At 32.5% G+C, this 18,449-nt stretch overlaps 1 protein-coding gene across 1 annotated transcript in view; it reads right to left on the bottom strand.

Moving 5' to 3' along the window:
• The window catches only part of LOC105197321 (asparagine-rich protein), a 37,959-nt gene that overhangs the window by 19,294 nt on the left and 216 nt on the right, over positions 1–18,449 (bottom strand). Inside the window, exon 2 of the mRNA XM_011163619.3 lies at positions 16,197–18,118. Within this exon, the coding sequence (XP_011161921.2) occupies positions 16,197–18,118 (1,922 nt within the window). The remainder of the gene's footprint in view (positions 1–16,196; positions 18,119–18,449) is intronic.

Below are 18,449 nucleotides of genomic sequence, written 5' to 3'. Positions count from 1 at the left end.
AATCAAAATATTTTTTTTCAACATTAATCGCTTGGACATAATATCAGAGAGAATACTTGTATCGATTAAAAGATGCGTTTCAATAGTGTCAGCTTTGTAGATATAGCATTATCCATGGATAATGCTATACCTACAAAGGATGCTTTCTGTATTGACTCTTGTATGCAATGTAGATCGTTTTGCTAACGACAACTTGCGAATAATTGATTGATTGCAATCTTTATAAACCATTATTTTTGTATAACTTGGAGTTATTTAGAACAAACATTCTGTTAAATGAACAGCATTACAATTTACATTCAGCGTGGATATTTGTCGAATGCACGACATAGCTTGAAATATTGGCGTAGTACAAAGTATTTGTTCTCTCAAGTAATATTTTGCGTAAACTTTGCCGTTTTATATTATATCTTGTGCTAAAATTAATGTAGGATTATCCATAGTCATCACTACAGTTTTGTATGCATAATACGAAGGAAATGCGAACATAATGACTTGTAAAATAGATTCAAATGCGTATGTTTCTCGAATAACATAACGGACTTTATCTATGCATACTAAACATGCTATCATTTTTAAGTAACGATGTAGCAACTACAACATCTGACTTTAAATGATCCCAGTCTGTACAATCATCAAAATAAATAGCTTTTTTCGTTTATCGAGATGATTACCAGAAGTATTTTTATTATCCTTTTTTAAGATTATGTAGACCTCTCCAGTTTTCAATTTCGTCCCAAGAATCACAATGTGAAAAGGTTTCGTCATCTTTGTTCCAATCTTTTTTATTTAATGGAAAGGATTTATAGTAACAATAGATAATAAAAAATTAATTAACAATATTATAAAGTTATTGACCTTCAACTTAATTTTAGATAAATTAATTTTTAACTTTGACAAGTGACTTTGAAAATATATAAACTTCAACTTATAAGTAAATTTTTAATTTTAAGAAAAGTTAATAAAACTTTTCTCTTAAATTAAAAATTTGTTTATAATTAAAATTATAAAAAAAATTAATTTACAAATAAAATTTATTTGATGATCCATATCGTAATTGCTATTTATATAATAGTAAGTCAAATTATAAGAAATTCTAATTTAATATAAATAATATTTTTCAAAAATAACTTTTAATATAAAAAAACTTAATATTAACACAACTTTTAACTGAGTTGGTTTTTTATTTATATAATTATTAACGTAATTAAATTAATTTTATAACCCATCAACTTTATCTTAATTTTAGTTTAAAAAATATTAACTTATCCAACTTTGTTTAAGGATAAAAAAAACGGAATTGTTCGAAACATTTGTGATTTCATTATTTTGTATGATAAAAGAATGAGTATCCTCTTCAGAAGGCATATAGTTAATTTTACCAGAAATATCATTTTTTTTCCACTAATATTTTACGTAGATATTCTACATGTCGTAAAATGAATTTATCAACTCGCAAAGAAGTTGACTATCAAAAACTCTGCATTTAAGATTGGCAATTCAGCTTCTGCAGAAGATGGCAACATCCTTGCTAGTAGGCTTCATTATAGCTCCATATGTGCTTGAAAAATATCTTAAAGTATTTTATAATCTGTGGCATGAAGAATGTATTTACATAGTTTTATCTTGCAATTTGAAAGCAATAATTTTCGCTTCTTCTATTTTAGAATCTATCCAATTCATGATCAAATCTTCATTTTTCTTTATTTGAAATTCAGACTCTTCATTATCAGTTGTATTTTCTAGTTCAATTACGTTTCTTTTTATAATTATGTTTACATATCTCAGATAAATTTTAGATTCTAGATATGTTATCTTCAGGTTTTCCAGTTTCTTGATTTAAAGCCACAACCAATGTCAACTTCGAAAGATGTTGCACTTCTTCGAATAACATCATTCGGCAAGCATAGTCATGCTTCTTAAAAAAAATCGTCTCATTTTTGGAGATTTTCCTTTAAGACAACTCCATCTTGCTACTATTATATGATCCAGTCTAATATAGCAATAAGATTTATATTGTGGTAATTGTAAAATTAATATATTGTAGCATGTTTGCATATGAATATTGCATTGTAATAATATGAGAAATCAGCAGATCTTGTAAAAAGTTAGAAAAAGTGTTATTAAAATGAATTTACTAAAATCGCAGACCGCAACTCGTGATATTGATGCACCACTGCGTAATATTTCCAAAAGAAAATACGTAATTAATGCAGCATCATGCTTACAGCTTATCTGGAAAACTGGAATGCTTTCCGTATTACAAACACGCATGCATTGATACAAAAATATATAGGAAAATTTTTGTCCTTCAGGAAATTCTACATTCAATCTTTTCATTAATCTCAATATATATGTCTATAGAATAAAAAGTATTCTAGCTTTTCAAATAATAAGTTGCAAGCAAAAAATTGCACTAATTATGTATCTTACATTTCTTTTGGACATATTAATATTTTCTTTGGATAATACACCAGTAATACACCAGTATTTCAGTTAACTATTTTAAAACACTTTAACAGTATTTTCTCATTCTTTCACAAGATTTATTAATTGTCCAGATTACATGTAAGTATGTTAATGTTAACACAAATGAAATTTTACTGACATATTAGATTAAAAGTTAGATATACAATATGGGCTGAAAACTCCTGGGATTTTTAATGAAAACAAGCGTTTTTTGGGCAAAGTTATAATTATTCCTTAACATAGTTGCCTTCAAGTGCCATACACTTGGTACAGCAATTTTCCAACATTTCGATGCCCTTTCTGTAGTACGAAACGTCCAAGTCTTCGAAATACGCCTCGGTTTCCGCGATGACTTCCTCATTCAATGTAAATCTCTTTCCCTGGAGCCACCGCTTGAGGTTTGGGAACAGATAATAGTCGCTGGGAGCCAAGTCTGGAGAATACGGCGGGTGAGCAACCAATTCAAATCGTAATTGGTTCAATTTGACCATTGCTTTCAAGGACGTGTGTAACGGTGCGTTATCGTGATGATACAGAACTTTTTTCTTCGCCATATGAGGCCATTTTTTTCTTTATTCCGTCGTTCAGGTGGTCCAATAACGCTGCATAATACTCTCCCGTAACTGTTCTTCCGTTCTGCAGGTAATCAATGAAAATTATGCCATGCGCTTCTCAAAAAACGGAGGCCAAAACCTTCCCGACCAAACGTTGGCCGCTTTGGTCGGTTTTCGTGGCTTTTCAGCCACTCTACAGACTACCTATTGGGCTCAGGCGTATGGTAATAAATCCACGTTTCATCCATCGTCACAAAACGTCGGAAAAAGTCCGCTCGATTACGCTGCCAACAACGCCAAACCCGCCGTTAAATCATCACCGCGCTGCTGTCGACGGTTAACAAATGCGATACCCATCGCGCAGATAGCTTTTTCATATCCAACACATCGTGCAAAATGTATCCCACCCGTTCTTTTGAGATGGCCTTAGTTAACTCGCGCAACTTCACTTTACAATCACACAAAACGATTCGATGCATTTGCTTTACGATTTCCGGAGTCATAGCTTCTTTTGATCTTCCAGAGCGAGGTGCGTTTTCGGAGCTTGTACGATCTATTTTAAATTCTAAACCATTGATGTTGTTCTCGAAGAAGCAGATAACATTTCTTCAATCATTTCATTGATTGTGCAGAAGTTTTTCCCCAACAAAAAACAATGTTTGATCAATGTGCGATATTCTTGTTTTTCCACATTTTTTACGAAAGTAAAAGTAGCGACACTTAAACGACTGTAGCTTATAAACAAATGAACAAAATGTCATGAAACTCACAGAACATACTACTGTGTTCAAAAAGTAAGGTGAATTTTGTTATAAAATGAAAAATCTTTATTTATTCATCCAAATCAATTTCATCCCCTTCGAAGTATTCCCCCTCCGATACAATGCACTTATGCCAACGTTTTTTCCATTCCTCGAAGCATGCCAAAAAGTCGTTTCCCGGTAAAGCCTTCAAAGCGCGCAGCGATTCACGTTGAATCTCTTCAATAGATTCAAAGCGGTGTTCCCAAAGCAGTCTTTTGAGTTTGGGACAGAGCTAAGTCAGGTGAATAAGGCAGTTGCGGAACGATATGAGTGGAATTTTTGGCAAAAAACTCTCGAAGAATCAATGCCGTTTTTGGCATCAAATGAGATTTGACTTTTCTAAGGGCCAAATGATCCTTCAAAATTGTTTGAACTGATCCAATTGAAATGCCAACCATATCGACAAGGTCTCTAATTGCCAATCGACGATTTTCGAGCACCAATTCCTTGATTTTCTTTACGTGTTGCTCATCAGTTGACGTTGATGGTCGTCCGGAGCATTCCAAGTCATCAGCACGTTTTCTGCCTTCTTTGAAGTCTTTGTACCACTTATAAACATTTTTCTGCGACATAGTCGATTCACCGAAGGCTCTCTGCAACATTCTGCACGTTTTCGCAGCCAAAATTTCATTCCGCAAACAAAATTTAATGGCACTTCTTTGCTCGGACATTGTAAAAATCGCCAAAATCACTTTTAGTCGTTTAGAAAACACAAGCATAACTATATGACTAATGATGACATTCACATGAAATTTGGCACAGATGTCACTAACAGTAGTACCAACATAAAAATAAAACAGTTTGCTCGAATCAATTAGCGCGCGAAGTTTAAATTAAAAATTCACCTTACTTTTTGAACACAGTAGTATACTATGAGAGATAAAAGCTCTGTACTTAACATGGGAAACAAAAAGCAAGACAGTGCCATCTGGCGGTGAAGTGGGAAATGAAATGGACTGAAGAAGGGGATCTTCAGGAGAGAAAATGGAAGAAGCTTATTTATGCAGATAATAACCATTAACTTATGCCGGAACCGGTAAAGTTCATTATTAGGATTTCAATGCTTCTGTTTAGCGAGGTCTCGATAAACAATAGCCTTGAAATTCTAGTATTGACCTTTACCAGATCCTACATAAGTTAATTATTATTGCCTGCATAAACCATCTGTTGCTCTGCATTGTTGGAGAGATCATTTCATCAATGCTACCACACGAAAATCGAGTGAGCAGATGCTCACTCTTACCAACTTACATTAAGGCATTTTCTGATTGATCATTTTAACTCCCACTTTTAAGTGAGCCCCATTTTTTCCGTGTTACCGGAAATCACAATACTAGTTTCACCCCCGTGATGAAACTTCACACATAAACTAGTGACAGATAAACTTCTCGAAATAAATCATGTTCATTTTTTAGTGGTGCCACCTACTAAAAAATCCCGGGACTTTTCAGCCCATGTAGTATAATAGTCATGAAAAAAATAATGTTGTCTTAAAGATCTTAAAAAATTAAATAATTCTTACTGAAATATAACATATAAAAAATCACAAAAAATGAATGTCTTTTCCAGAATATCTTTTTCACTATTTTATAGAGTTCTTAGTAATACTACACAAATTTTAAATATCATCTTTAACAATCAAACTAAAATCAAAATTAAAAGAATACATACTTGTGATTTTTCAATTCTAAGATCAAAATTTTCCAAGTATTGGTGAATAAGTTTCTTTTTTATTTTCAGAGGTTTGTTGAGAGTTCTGGATGACTTCCGCAAAATTTTATAAGAAATCTTAACAACAAAAATCTGTAGAATTGAAAACAAAAAAGGACAATCACAGGTGTCGAAATCAGCCACCCCGCAGGGGCGAAATGGTATTAGTCGCCCGCGAAACTTTAAACCCACATAACTTCTATAATTTGTAAAATAATTTTGATAAATCATACATCATTGTATTCATTAAAAAAAAAACGCTACAACTTTTATCGTATAAAAATATTCACTTTACCATGCAAAAATTGTGCACGTCTTTTCGTTTTTTAACATAGATAATTTCTGTAACTAACCACTGTGCTTACAATAAAATTTAGTTCAAACCATTTAAATTAATGTTATATTTATTGGATCTATCTGTTAGTTTACGAGATAAAGGGGGGGTGGCCACTTATACTGGGACACCCTGTATATAGAATAGTCATATAAAAATAAAATACCAAAATTTGTTGTTAATTTGTTCTTAATAGTAACATTAAAAATAACTAGTTTTTGAAACAACGCGTCATACTTTAACCCTTAAACACACCAATCCTGTAAAATACGAAAACACATTTTCGGGTCTGGGAGACTTTTTCAACTTTGAAAAGCTATAGCTTTGATTACAATCAATATTTTTCTACAATTTTTTTTTTTTTTTAATGAAAGTTCAGAATCTCAGGAGTATAACTGCACAGTCGACATTGCCAAAAAATAATTTATTGTGAAGTTATATAAGAAAAACCATTAACCAAAAATGAGAAATTGATCAAAAATCCACTTTTCCTTTAAAAAATCATATCTTCGCAACAAAAAACTTTTAAGGACTTTCAAATACGGCGTTTTAAAGCTAAAGAGTCACATTTTTAAAATAAAATTTGGCAAAGTCACTCCTTTTAAAAAGTATAATTATGTAACATGGAGAATATGAAGTATTTCCGGGCATCTAAAAATCTACTTTTTTTTAAAAAATCATATCTTTGTAACAAAAACTTTTAAAGACTTTACAATACGGCGTTTTAAAGCTAAAGATTCATACTTAAAAAAAAAAAAAATTATATTATTGTCATTTCTATTAAAAAATGTACTCATGTAACAAAGCAAGTTGAGGTATTTTTGATTAAATCGTGTCTAAAATTGAAAATTGATGTGTTTCATGATATTTCGGAAAAACTCCCTTTTCTACAGCATTTTATAGTATTCCAACTTTAGATAGAGTATATGCAAGTAACATCCGCAAACCGACCTGTTCGAACTTATTTTGTCTAGCTTTTTTATGTAAAATGCAAAAAAAGTTTCACTTACACACTATATGGGTCGCATTGACCCTAACAAAACTTTGCTGCCGTGCTGTTCAAATTTTAGTTGACCAAAAAAGTTGATAAACCATATCAATCGAAAGAGAAGATTTCAAACTTTTTTTACGTCTTGGTCCGAACCTCCTATCTCATTCCGTCTTCACACAGGAAGCGTTCAAAACTTCATATGGGGTCTCTCAGACCCACTTACGTGTTTAAGGGTTAAAGTTTTTTATTCGATCATCAAAGAATTTGTTGCTCGCATGATTATAATTAATATTAAAATCATCCGACATTATACCATCGAAATATAACAATTCGATTTTGTTACTAACTACTGTACTTACATATAATAATATTTAAAATACTTATTTATTTATAAAAATATTTATTATAGAATTTTCGCACATTGCGGTATAATATCGTATATAAATAAAAATCAAAATAAAAACATTTAAAACATAAATGAGTCGCATATTACAAATATGTTATGAACCATTTATTTCTCCTTTGAATATCTTTTTGACTTCCGTAAAAATCAACAATAAATAAAATTGAATTGAATTTGCAATGATGTTATACAAATTCAATCTTTAACATATTATTCATTATGTGTTCTGCAATTTAATTGAAATTGCTTGATACGCATTATAACTAACGCGTGTATGAAAAAATTTTATAATGTTAAGCAATTATGCTTCCTTTAAAATCTATAAAGCATAAAATGTTTTTGTTAAAGATAAATTATTTATATAATGTTCATGGTATGCGATCTATTTATGTTTTAAATGTTTCCATTTTAATTTTTACTTATAACATTGTACTTGTACATTATACGTGTTATAATATATTTGTACAAATTTTACAATAATTTTATAAATAAAAATTTTTTAATCTTATTATCATATGTAAATACATTATTTTTATTAAAAGAATAATAAAATTAATTAAATTGTATTATAAAATACGACAGTAAACAAACTTGAAAAAATTGATATTGTAAAGATTCTAACCCTATTCGCTGCGAAGAGAAAAATGTAATGCAAGCATTTAGCCTTCTCAGCCATGATGTTTTCTTGATTATCGACTCAAAACCCCAGCAAACAAAAATAAATTCACATAGATATAAGACCGCAAATTGTACACAACAAATTAAATTAGATAAGCCGAAAACAGTCATAGGAAGGTCTTCGTGTTAAAATAATACTTTATAAGTTTCTATTCATTTAAACTGCGCACCGTTACTTTTCATTTCAAACACAGCTCTTAAAAATAAAACATAATTAAATTGAAAATCAATTTAATAATACTAATGCTAACTTGCATCTTTAAAATCATCCCATCCCGCAGGAAAATAAATTCGAATAAATTATAAATAGTAATTTATTTTTATTTATCCACGTTTGCATTTTAGAATCCCGAAGTATTTTTAATTCAAATAGAGTCAAATAGATTGAAATACAAAATAAACTATTTATCGTATTGAATTCAGATGTACTTATATCCATTATGTTATTTTTGAATTCAAATAGTTTCGAAAAATCTAAAATGTAAATTCAAAAATGTCAAAATAAATTCAATTTTATCCATTAATTTCAATTTTTTTTTGTTTATTGAGATTCTAATACTTAACGTACAGTTGCCCCAATGCTTAACTTTAATTGCAATTTTCTCAGCAATTAAAACCTATTCACGCAAATTTTTTTACACTTTTAGTATACTTGATTCTCCCTTCGAACAAGCTGTGATTCATCTCATTTGGCATTTCACAGTTCTTGCTATCTCCTTGTTAAATATAAAATTTATATAATTTTTGTAAAATTAATCCTTAAACACATCAATCCCGTAAAATATGTAAACACATTTTTCGGTCTAGGAGACTTTTTCATCTCTGAGAAGCTAAAACTTTGGTTCAAATCAATATTTTTCAACAATATTTTTTTTCCAAATAAAAATTTACAATCTCAGAAATGTGACTATATAATCGACACCAAAAAACGATGTAAAATTATAAAGGAAGAACATTGTGAAATTGTAAAGAAAAAAAAATTAAGCAAAAATAAAAAAATTGTTCAAAAATCCACTTTTTTCTTTAAAAAATATATCTACACAACAAAAAACTTTTAAGAACTTTAAAATGTTTTGCGGAGAAAGAGAGAAGAGTGCAGGAGAGGCAGAGAAGAGAGAAGAAGATGAATGGAGATACAGATGGAAAAAGGAAGACATTGAACTGTATAAGGAAAAAACAAAGAAGATAAAGAGACAAGTTTCGATAGAGGAGAAATGGAGGGCATTAAAAGAGCTGGTACACGATGCAATGACAAAAATAAAAAAAAGAAATTAGGATATAAGGAATAGTGAAATAGGAATTGCCCGAGGAGTAAGAAGATAACACATAGAATATACGAAGTATGGAGAATAGGCCAGTAGGAAAAGATTTTTGGAAGAGAGAAGGAAGTTTAGAGAACATGTGGAGAAGAAGAGGAAAAAGAAGAAAAGAAGCTCAGGAAAGTAAAAAAAAGAAAACCAATGTATAGAAAATAATCAATAAGAAAAGAAAGAAAAGCAACTGAACGGAAAACACTATAAGAAAGTTGGAAAGAGCATTTCAAGGAATTGCTCGGAGAAGAGATAAAAATAGAGAGTGGAAGCAAAGGTAGCAAGATAGAGGAAGCAGAGCAATTCCCTCAAATATAGAAGGAATTAGAAGTAGAAAAGATAACGAAGGCAATGGAAAAGTTGAAAAAAGAAAAGGCAGCAGAGATAGACGGGATTCCTATAAAGGCGTGGAAGTATGAAGAAGAGAAGGTGAACAGAAGATTTGCTGATGAACCTTGTAGAAAAATACTATTGAGCATTACTAGTGCGCAGTAGTATTTTGAGGCACTACCACTATATTACTGCACTGCGACATTGCAACATTATTACATTCCTGTAGTGCAGTAGTGCTTAGTAGTATTTTTCTACAAGGGGAGTATATGAAAAAGAGGTGAGCGTCACACAGAGGATTAGAGGAGCATTATAGCAACGATATATAAAATGAGAGATACGGAAAGCTACAAAGAAGTATCGTTGTTATGCACAACATATAAGAGCTAGGCAGAGATTTTGAGGAAAAGATTAGAAGAAAAAATCGAGCGTATGACTCTAATTCCCAAAAATCAAGAAAGCTTTAGGAAGGATAGAGAGACCATCGATAATATTTTCGTGTTGAATCATTTGATTCAGAGGAAGAGGAGAACAGAAAATATAAAAAGAAGTTAAGGAAGACATTAGAGAAAGACAACATCAATAGGAGACTAATTGAGAATAAAAGAAAGAATAAAAGAGATTTACAGAGATATAAGAGCGGCAATTAGGACAAAGGTAGAACTATCAGAAGAGTTCAAGACAAAGAAAAGAGTAAAACAGAGATGTGTTTTGAGTCCGCTATATAATATGTATATAGCAGTGTTAGACAAGTGCTTAAAAGAGAGAGGAATAGGTGAAATAAAATTAAGAAAAGATAGGGTATGGGCGTTGGCATACACAGACGACCGACCTGGTAATATTAGCGAAAAATAGGAAGGCGATGATAGATATGATGGGAACACTAAAAGGATTTCTAAAAGAAAGGAAACTAAAGTTAAATACAGAGAAATCAAAGATGATTTTTAACAAAAAGGCAAGGAAAAATAAAATAAAATAGGAATAGGAGAAAAGGGAAATTGAAGAGGTGCAGACGTTCAAGTATCCTGATTTCAATTTTAACAAATAAACTGATTAAGTATCATATAAAATTAGGAGGAAAAGTAGAATAGCAAGAAACATGGCATAGGAGTTAAAAGAAAATATGCACAAATAATTTTTTTTAAAAAGGTAAATGCTGTTTAGATATTTAGTGGAGAGTGTAATATCTTACGGGGTAGAATTATAGGGTTGGGGAGAAAGAAAAGAGTTAGAAAAAATAATGTAGGATTATATAAAATGGATGTTTAGACTGGATCTTTGTACTGGATTTTGTACAAAACATTTGATAACAAAGGAACTGGGAATGGATAAGTTAAAAATAGGATAGGGTATCAGAGTAAGAAAATACGAGAAAAAGATTGAAACAATCGGAAATGAGAGATAGATAAAAGTATGTTTTTAAAGTAACAGAAGAACTTCCTCGACGTCGGTACTGAAGATTATTTTTCGATCGACACCAGACTATCGCTCTTTGTCCATCGCACAGATCTGTCCTTGTTCTACGAATATTTCGCTATCTGCGAAAAGACCTATCAACTACTGTTGGACACTATTAGTGCTCTGTTTATGACAGTTTGCTGAACAAAATATACATGCAATAAAAGCACATTAGCATTTCTTTTTTGTTAGGCGTTTAATCGTAATTTCACATGGTCAGTGTTATTCGTGCGTGTTTTCTCAAGAGTGTTCTACTATCATTTTGTACATACAAGTTACACAACTTCTGTATTAAGGTAAAGTTAACGGCTCAGGTGACGGCTACATGAGTAAATTATTAATGATTTATTAACTTTTTGTTCAATTTTCTTGTAAAATTTACCTGAGCACCTCTTCTTTTTATGCCTCTATTTCAATTCTATATGTTTTCGTGATTTTGTAAATCGTACCAATTCGAAGATATTTAAAAGTTGTAAATATCGATAATTCGAAGTATTAGGTGCGCAACTAAGTTCCTGCTGTTTGTCAATAGAGTGCTTCAGCAGTAAGTTTAGACATCCAAAACGTCATGAACCAAGCTTAAACATATGGTAAACAAACCGCGTTGACACATTAGTGATTTTGTTTTGGCGTCATATACTTTTGATTGTGGGAAACTGTCTAATTTTGTGCCAAATTATCGTCATTTGCGGGAAGTGTTGATTTTCTTATTTCATTCAAAGAAAACGACGGCTGAAGCGCATCAAAAACTCCAAAAAGTTTATGAAGATGCTGCTCTAAGTGAAACAACGTGCCGTGATTAGTTCCGTCGCTTCAAAGACGGTGATTTTGATGTTGACGACCGTCCGCGTAAAGGAAGGCCAAAAACATTCAAAGACGCTGAATTGGAAGCATTGCTCAATGAGGATCCGTGCCAAACGCAAGAACAGCTTGCTTCAGCATTAGGAGTTACCCGCCAAGCCATCTCCAAGCGATTACATGCGTTGGAAATGATTCAAAAGCAAGGAACTTGGGTTTCTTATGATTTGAAGCCAAAGGAGCGTCGTTTTTTCACCCGTGAACAACTCCAGCGGCAAAAAAGAATTTTCTTCATCGCATCGTGACGGGTGATGAAAAATGGATTCATTACAGCAACCCAAAAAAAAAGAAAGTCATGGGGACTGCCCGGTCATGCTTCTACGTCGTCTGCTCGGCCAAATATCCACGCTGTAAAGGTTATGCTGTGTATTTGGTGGAACCAAGTCGGTGTTATTTATTATGAGCTGTTGAAACCGAACGAAACCATCACTGGAGAACGGTATCGACTTTAATTAATGCGACTGAGCCGAGCACTGCGCAAAAAACGACCACAATACAAGCAGAGGCACGACAAAGTGATTCTACTGCATGACAATGCTCGGCCTCATGTTGCCAAATCCGTTAAAATCTACGTGGAAACGCTCAAATGGGAAGTCCTACCCCACCCGCCATATTCCCCAGATATTGCGCCGTCCAATTATTACTTGTTCCGTTCGATGGCACATGGTCTGGCTGATCAGCAGTTCCGCTTATATAAAGACATCAAAAAATGCTTGATTCGTGGATAGCCTCAAAAAACGAAACACTTTTATCGTAACGGTATTCGAGCTCTGTCAGAAAAATGGGCAAAAATTGTAACTAGCGATGGGCAATACTTTGAATGATTCATTTGTAATCATTTTTTCTCCATAAAGTTGCATTTTCATAAAAAAAAAGCGAGAACTTAGTTGCGCACCTAATATTTTAGCATCCTCTTAAGTAAGATTCTCAAGATTTAAACAAATAAAAATAAGTGCAAAGGCTAATGAGAGTCAACGCGGTAAGCAATGCAGACAACAAAACATCAAAAATAGACAAAAATTCTTTATTTATTAAATACGAGTTCGAACGTTTCGACTCTCCTTTGAAGTTATCAGTAATAAATTCCAACAACAAAAATTTATATTGACATATCAGGTCATTATCAGTTCGATGTGCAAACGAGTCACGGTATGCCAAACCCGAGTGCTAATTTCCCACCGTGTGTATTATGATAGAAGATGGTTTGATCCATCTATAAATATGTATGAAGTTCTGCGTAAGTTAATCTAAGTAAAAAGTATGTGTTAAAATGTTACAAATAATATTGTTTTGCTTATTAGAATTATGTGGTATAATAACATAATATTTATGTAAATATTTCAAAAAAATTCGTAGAATTAAAAGGAGGTCCACAGGAGGTCTACAGAACAAAATAAGGCGCTTATTTGATAGTCCACGGAACGTCCATAGAACGTCCTGTGGATGTCTCAGATCTATAACAGGTACTCTCTACGATGAGCACGAGCTCAACGCAACAGGACGTCCTCAGGACGTCCCGTGGATGTCCCTGTACTAATAAAAGAAGCTATAATTATTAAAAATTCTATATTATCCGCTAACTTGATATCATAAAAATAAGCATTATTTATGTTGCAAAGGAATCTGCACAAATCTTATAGAAAATGGGTCCCGGTGGGCTAAAACTTTGAAAATTTGTAGTTTACATGGTCCTAATAAAAAGCTCTCAATGCCCCAATTTGATGCATTGAGCCGTTTGGGCTCCAGGGACAGTTGAAAGTAGAAAACAGCACCGTATAAGAAAAAACAGTATGTCGACTCGGTATCGGCATCTTTGATCTGATGACTACAAGATCGCCATGTTGCTAGTTGTGCGTGAATCCAATAGCGTTTGCGAGCGCAATAATTTAACTCAACCTAAGTCGGGTTATTGACGCCATATGCTGGAATTGTCCAATCAGAACTTAACCGTCATAGTGCTCGTTATGCAATTCGGTCATGCGCGAAAGACAACTTTCGCCGTGCCTTGTGACGACTTACCGTTCTTTCTTATATTGTGGAAATAGGCAACTGCGTGTAGGATCTAATAATGCCTCCCTTTCCTATTCTCTTCCCACTCCTGTTTTTCTCTCCCCTTCCGTTCTCCGCGTGAGCGTGTGCGTTACAGAAGAGATGAGAACCCTACGGTTCGTTACTTCCACAGTATTTTATAACTCCAAAGTCTTTCTTCTGTGTGCGTGTAAATGTGTATGTGTGTGTGTGTGTGTGTGTGTGTGTGTGTGTGTGTGTGCGTGCGTGCGTGTGCGTGTGTGTGTGTGTGTGTGTGTGTGTGGGGAGGGGGGGAGGTGTAGAACAATGAACTAATGTTTAAACATCAATAACATTTGGTACATTATCAGAATTTTCTTGCGGTGGTCTATTCGCTACATCGCGAATAGTATAAAGAAGTCTCGATGAAGAGTACCAAACATGTTCGTATCGTGCGTATCCAATAAACGATAAAACATTCGCTATGTGTATCCAGAATTCGAGTACCAAATTTGTAAATGCAGTAGTAACCTTGGATGTGAAGACCGTCCTGAACATCCATTCCATCATTGATATCATAATCGTCTGTCGGTCGATATGATATGCATAATTGTTATTTCGCTGCATTGCAAAATCTAGAATATACTCTAACTCTTATTAAACCAGGTTATTTTTGGACCGACAGACGATCATGATATGGATGATGGAATAAATGTTCAGGACGATCCTCACATCCAAGGTTACTACTGCACTTGCAAATCCGATACTCAAACTCTGGGTACACCCATGGAATTTGATTCTGTCCATGGGGAAATTTTCTAAACTGAAAAGTCATCACTTTCTACATACTCATAGTTTATGATTAATGTAACGACTAAAGCTTATTGGTCGTTACGTTAATCATGAACTGTAAGTATGTAGAAAGATAGCGACTTCTCAGTTTGAAAAATTTCCTCATGGACAGAATCAAATTCCATGGGTGTACACATATGCACACATAGTGAGTGTTTTATGAGTATTTATTGGATACGCACGACAGAAACATGTTCGGTACCTTTCATCGAAACTCCTTTATACTATTCACGATGCAGCAAATAGGCCAGCGTAAGAAAATCCTGATAATATATCAAATGTTAGTGATGTTTAAACATTAGTTCATTGTTCTACACTGAGCCGCACGTACAGTGCGTTGCATTGATGCCTGGGGTACCGCTTTTAAGGACGTTTCTTTCTTAGTTATTTTTACGTTCATGGCCAAATGCTGCCGTCAACGATCACCGCAGCATTCAGTCATGAACATAAAAATAATTAAGAAAGAAACGTGGTCCCTAAAATCAGTACCCCAGGCATCAATGCAATGCACTGTACGCACACACACACACCACACACACGGAGAAGACAGGGGGAAAAAAAGAAAAAAAGGAGTAGAAAGAGGATAGAAGAAGAAGACATTATCAAGTGATTTTCTACATGCAGTCACCTATTTCCTACTTTCAATTGTCTCTAGAGCCCAAACAAATCAATGCATCAAGTTGAGGCAATGAGAGGCTTTTCATCAGAACTATGTGAACTACAAATTTCTAAAGTTTCAACCAAATTCACTGGGACTCACTTTCCATAAGGAGTTTGTGCGAGGTCCTTTATCATTGAATTATGAATCCAAACCAATGGAACATTTTTTAAATAAAAATATGATCCTTTAACTTTAATTTCTTTTTTTAATTAGTTCTCTACAATGATTTCTAAGAAAGTTGTAATTTTTCAAAAATTACTTTGCATTTGTCATAACTTTATTTACATATTGCCCAAAATTATACAGTTTCATCAATTATTATTGACATTTCACTTTTTAATCGTACACTAGAAGATTGAAACTAAGTAAAATTACCACTGAAAACCCTCTCATTATGGTGTACCCTTTAATAGAAGTGTAAAATATGAGTTACCCCCTCAATAGCTAGTGAGAAACAAAAAATTACAATGGCAAGTAAGGTTTAATTTAAAGTTAATAAGGCACAAAATTAATTTAAAAGTTACATGACCAAAAAAAAACTAACTTGGTTGAAAGTACATTAAGATTAACCTATTAAAATCCATGGCCAAATTAGTAAAGTTAGTCAAAAAATAACAATTAAAAATAAGACTAAAACATAAAAAATATTACAAAATAAAAAGCACGTTACAAAAATCAATTTTAAATTAATTGTTATAAATAAATTATTAAAAATCAACTGTAAAGAAAAATTAATATTATACTTAAAATAAAAATTAATATAGAATATAATACATACATCTCATTATCATTTGATCCAAGTTTCCGAAGTTCTTCCAAAGTTGCTTTAACAGTTAATGCTCGAGTTTCCATATCATTTTCTTGTTCATTGTTGTAAGCTGTTTTAGCATTATTTAGATCTTTATTACTTATAACATCAGAATTGTCTAAAATTTCCTTAACTTGTCCCAAAACATTCTTGTAGATAGTCCAACCTATTTTTGGAGTACGCCTCAACGTATCACTCTCGTCATCACTCACATACTCCTGAATTTCGATGCGAATACTTGGCTCTGGAGTTGGTGGAGGTCTCTCAAATATTTTAAGATCACCTTCACTCAATACCATGCTATTGCTCACATCTTTAATCTGTCTGTCATTAGCACTGTATTCTTTATTTCTATCATTAAAATAATCTGTTATTGGAGTGTTACCATCTATCGTAATATAATCATTGGTTTGTTCAATAAGCCGTCTGCTGCAAATTGCACTTCCAATAGGACTATAATCTACATTCATAGACATGTTTGATATTTCCTTTGCATTCTGTGCTTGTTTATTTATGTTAGCATCTTTCCCTATATTATATATTCCTTTATGTATTTTTTCCCAATTTAAATCAGTAGGATGATGTTGATACATCTTCAAAGTTTCTTTCACAGAATCAGTATTGAAATTACTACTTTGCTGTTGGCTAGAGGATAAGTAACTTTCTGAATCCTCAACTATGTTCTCCAATTGAGCCACTCCAGGCTTGCATGATAATGTATTTTTATATCTATTAACAGGCTCCATTGTATCATGTATATTTATAGTATTCATCCTACTAATATTGTTATTCTCTCTGTGAGCTTCCTTTTTCTCAGATATTTCAGAGTCTATAAGAAACGGACTATTTTGCACAGTAAACTCAAGACTAGTCATAACACCAATAGAAACCTTTTGCTCCATGAAAGTCTTTTTTGATGACTGTTCCAATAATGCAGTTTCTTGAAATTTATTTTCACCAAAGTTCTCTAGACCTTGATTCTCTATACCAGATATATTCTGAGAAGCTATATTTTTCTTTGTATTAGAAACTATATTTCCTTGATTTTGAGATTGTGCAAAAGAAGCAAGAGCAGTATCGTAACAATTTATAGGATATTTAAATATTTGATTTGAAAAGTGTTGTGAACACGAACAAGCTGATTTATTTTTAAAATTTTCTTCTTGCATTCTTACTAGTCTATCTATCTGAAATTGTAAATTTTTTATTTGATCATTTTGGCTATTTATAAGTTGCAATAGGGTTTTTATTGTTTCATTATTGTCTGTATTACAATTTGAGTAGCTGTATTGAGGTACATGAAATTGCTGATGTGTTTGAAAATGTTGAGGTTTTTTCAGTGAATTTGAACTAGTATTATTAGATATGCCTGTAGTACAATCAATCATATCAAGCGTTGTTTTCTGTCCAGAATCAGAAGACAAGTGCTTATTTGAAGATAATAAATGAGTCCGACTTTTGAGATCATAAGAATTCTCTGTATTGGAACACTGAAATTTTATAATTTTCTCATTTACTCTATCATTCTTACTAGCATTTTGCAATCGTTTTTGCTTATTATTAGCATCTGCTTGCTCTTGTTGCTTTTGTATAGAAGCATTTTGTAAACTTGATGGCAATGTATAATTATCAGTATTTTTATATAATGGTGAAATGCATGTTGTATTCGTAGAAGTAATTTCTCTAGAATAATTCTGTTCCTTCCATGCTGCATAAGAATTAGAATTGTGTGAAATGGGCAATATAGAATTGGTGATTTCCACACCATCAGAAAACTGTACTGGTTTCACTGATCTTGCTTGTAACAAATCAGTTCTTCCATTGTTTTGATTTTTCACTGTGGATTTTTCAAAAATCAAAGATACTTCTGGCACAGTTGGCTTTACAAAGCACTGTAAATTGCAATATAATTATATTGTATGTGCGAGATAAATAATAATAGTGAATTCGGTTGGACTGCACCAGTGTGCACATTAAGGTCACCGTACATGAATTGATGTAAGATGTGTGTTCATTGTCAATATAAATATATATAAACATATTAAATTATAAAATTTTCTTTTTTGTTATTTGATAAGATACAAGTATTAAAAATTCCGCCAGTCAAGATATTTGCAGTTTATTTTTATTCTAAATCAATGTACAACGGCTTTAATATGCACTAGTGCACACTAGTGCATCCGACCGAATTCGCTATTAAGGTAACCAAAGGTTTTATAATTT

This window comes from Solenopsis invicta, chromosome 6 (genome assembly GCF_016802725.1).
Source record: "Solenopsis invicta isolate M01_SB chromosome 6, UNIL_Sinv_3.0, whole genome shotgun sequence".
In the NCBI taxonomy this organism is placed as follows: Eukaryota; Metazoa; Arthropoda; class Insecta; order Hymenoptera; family Formicidae; genus Solenopsis; species Solenopsis invicta.
The sequence above is the reverse complement of the archived record's forward strand: the minus strand, read 5'-3'. Positions and strand labels throughout refer to the sequence as shown.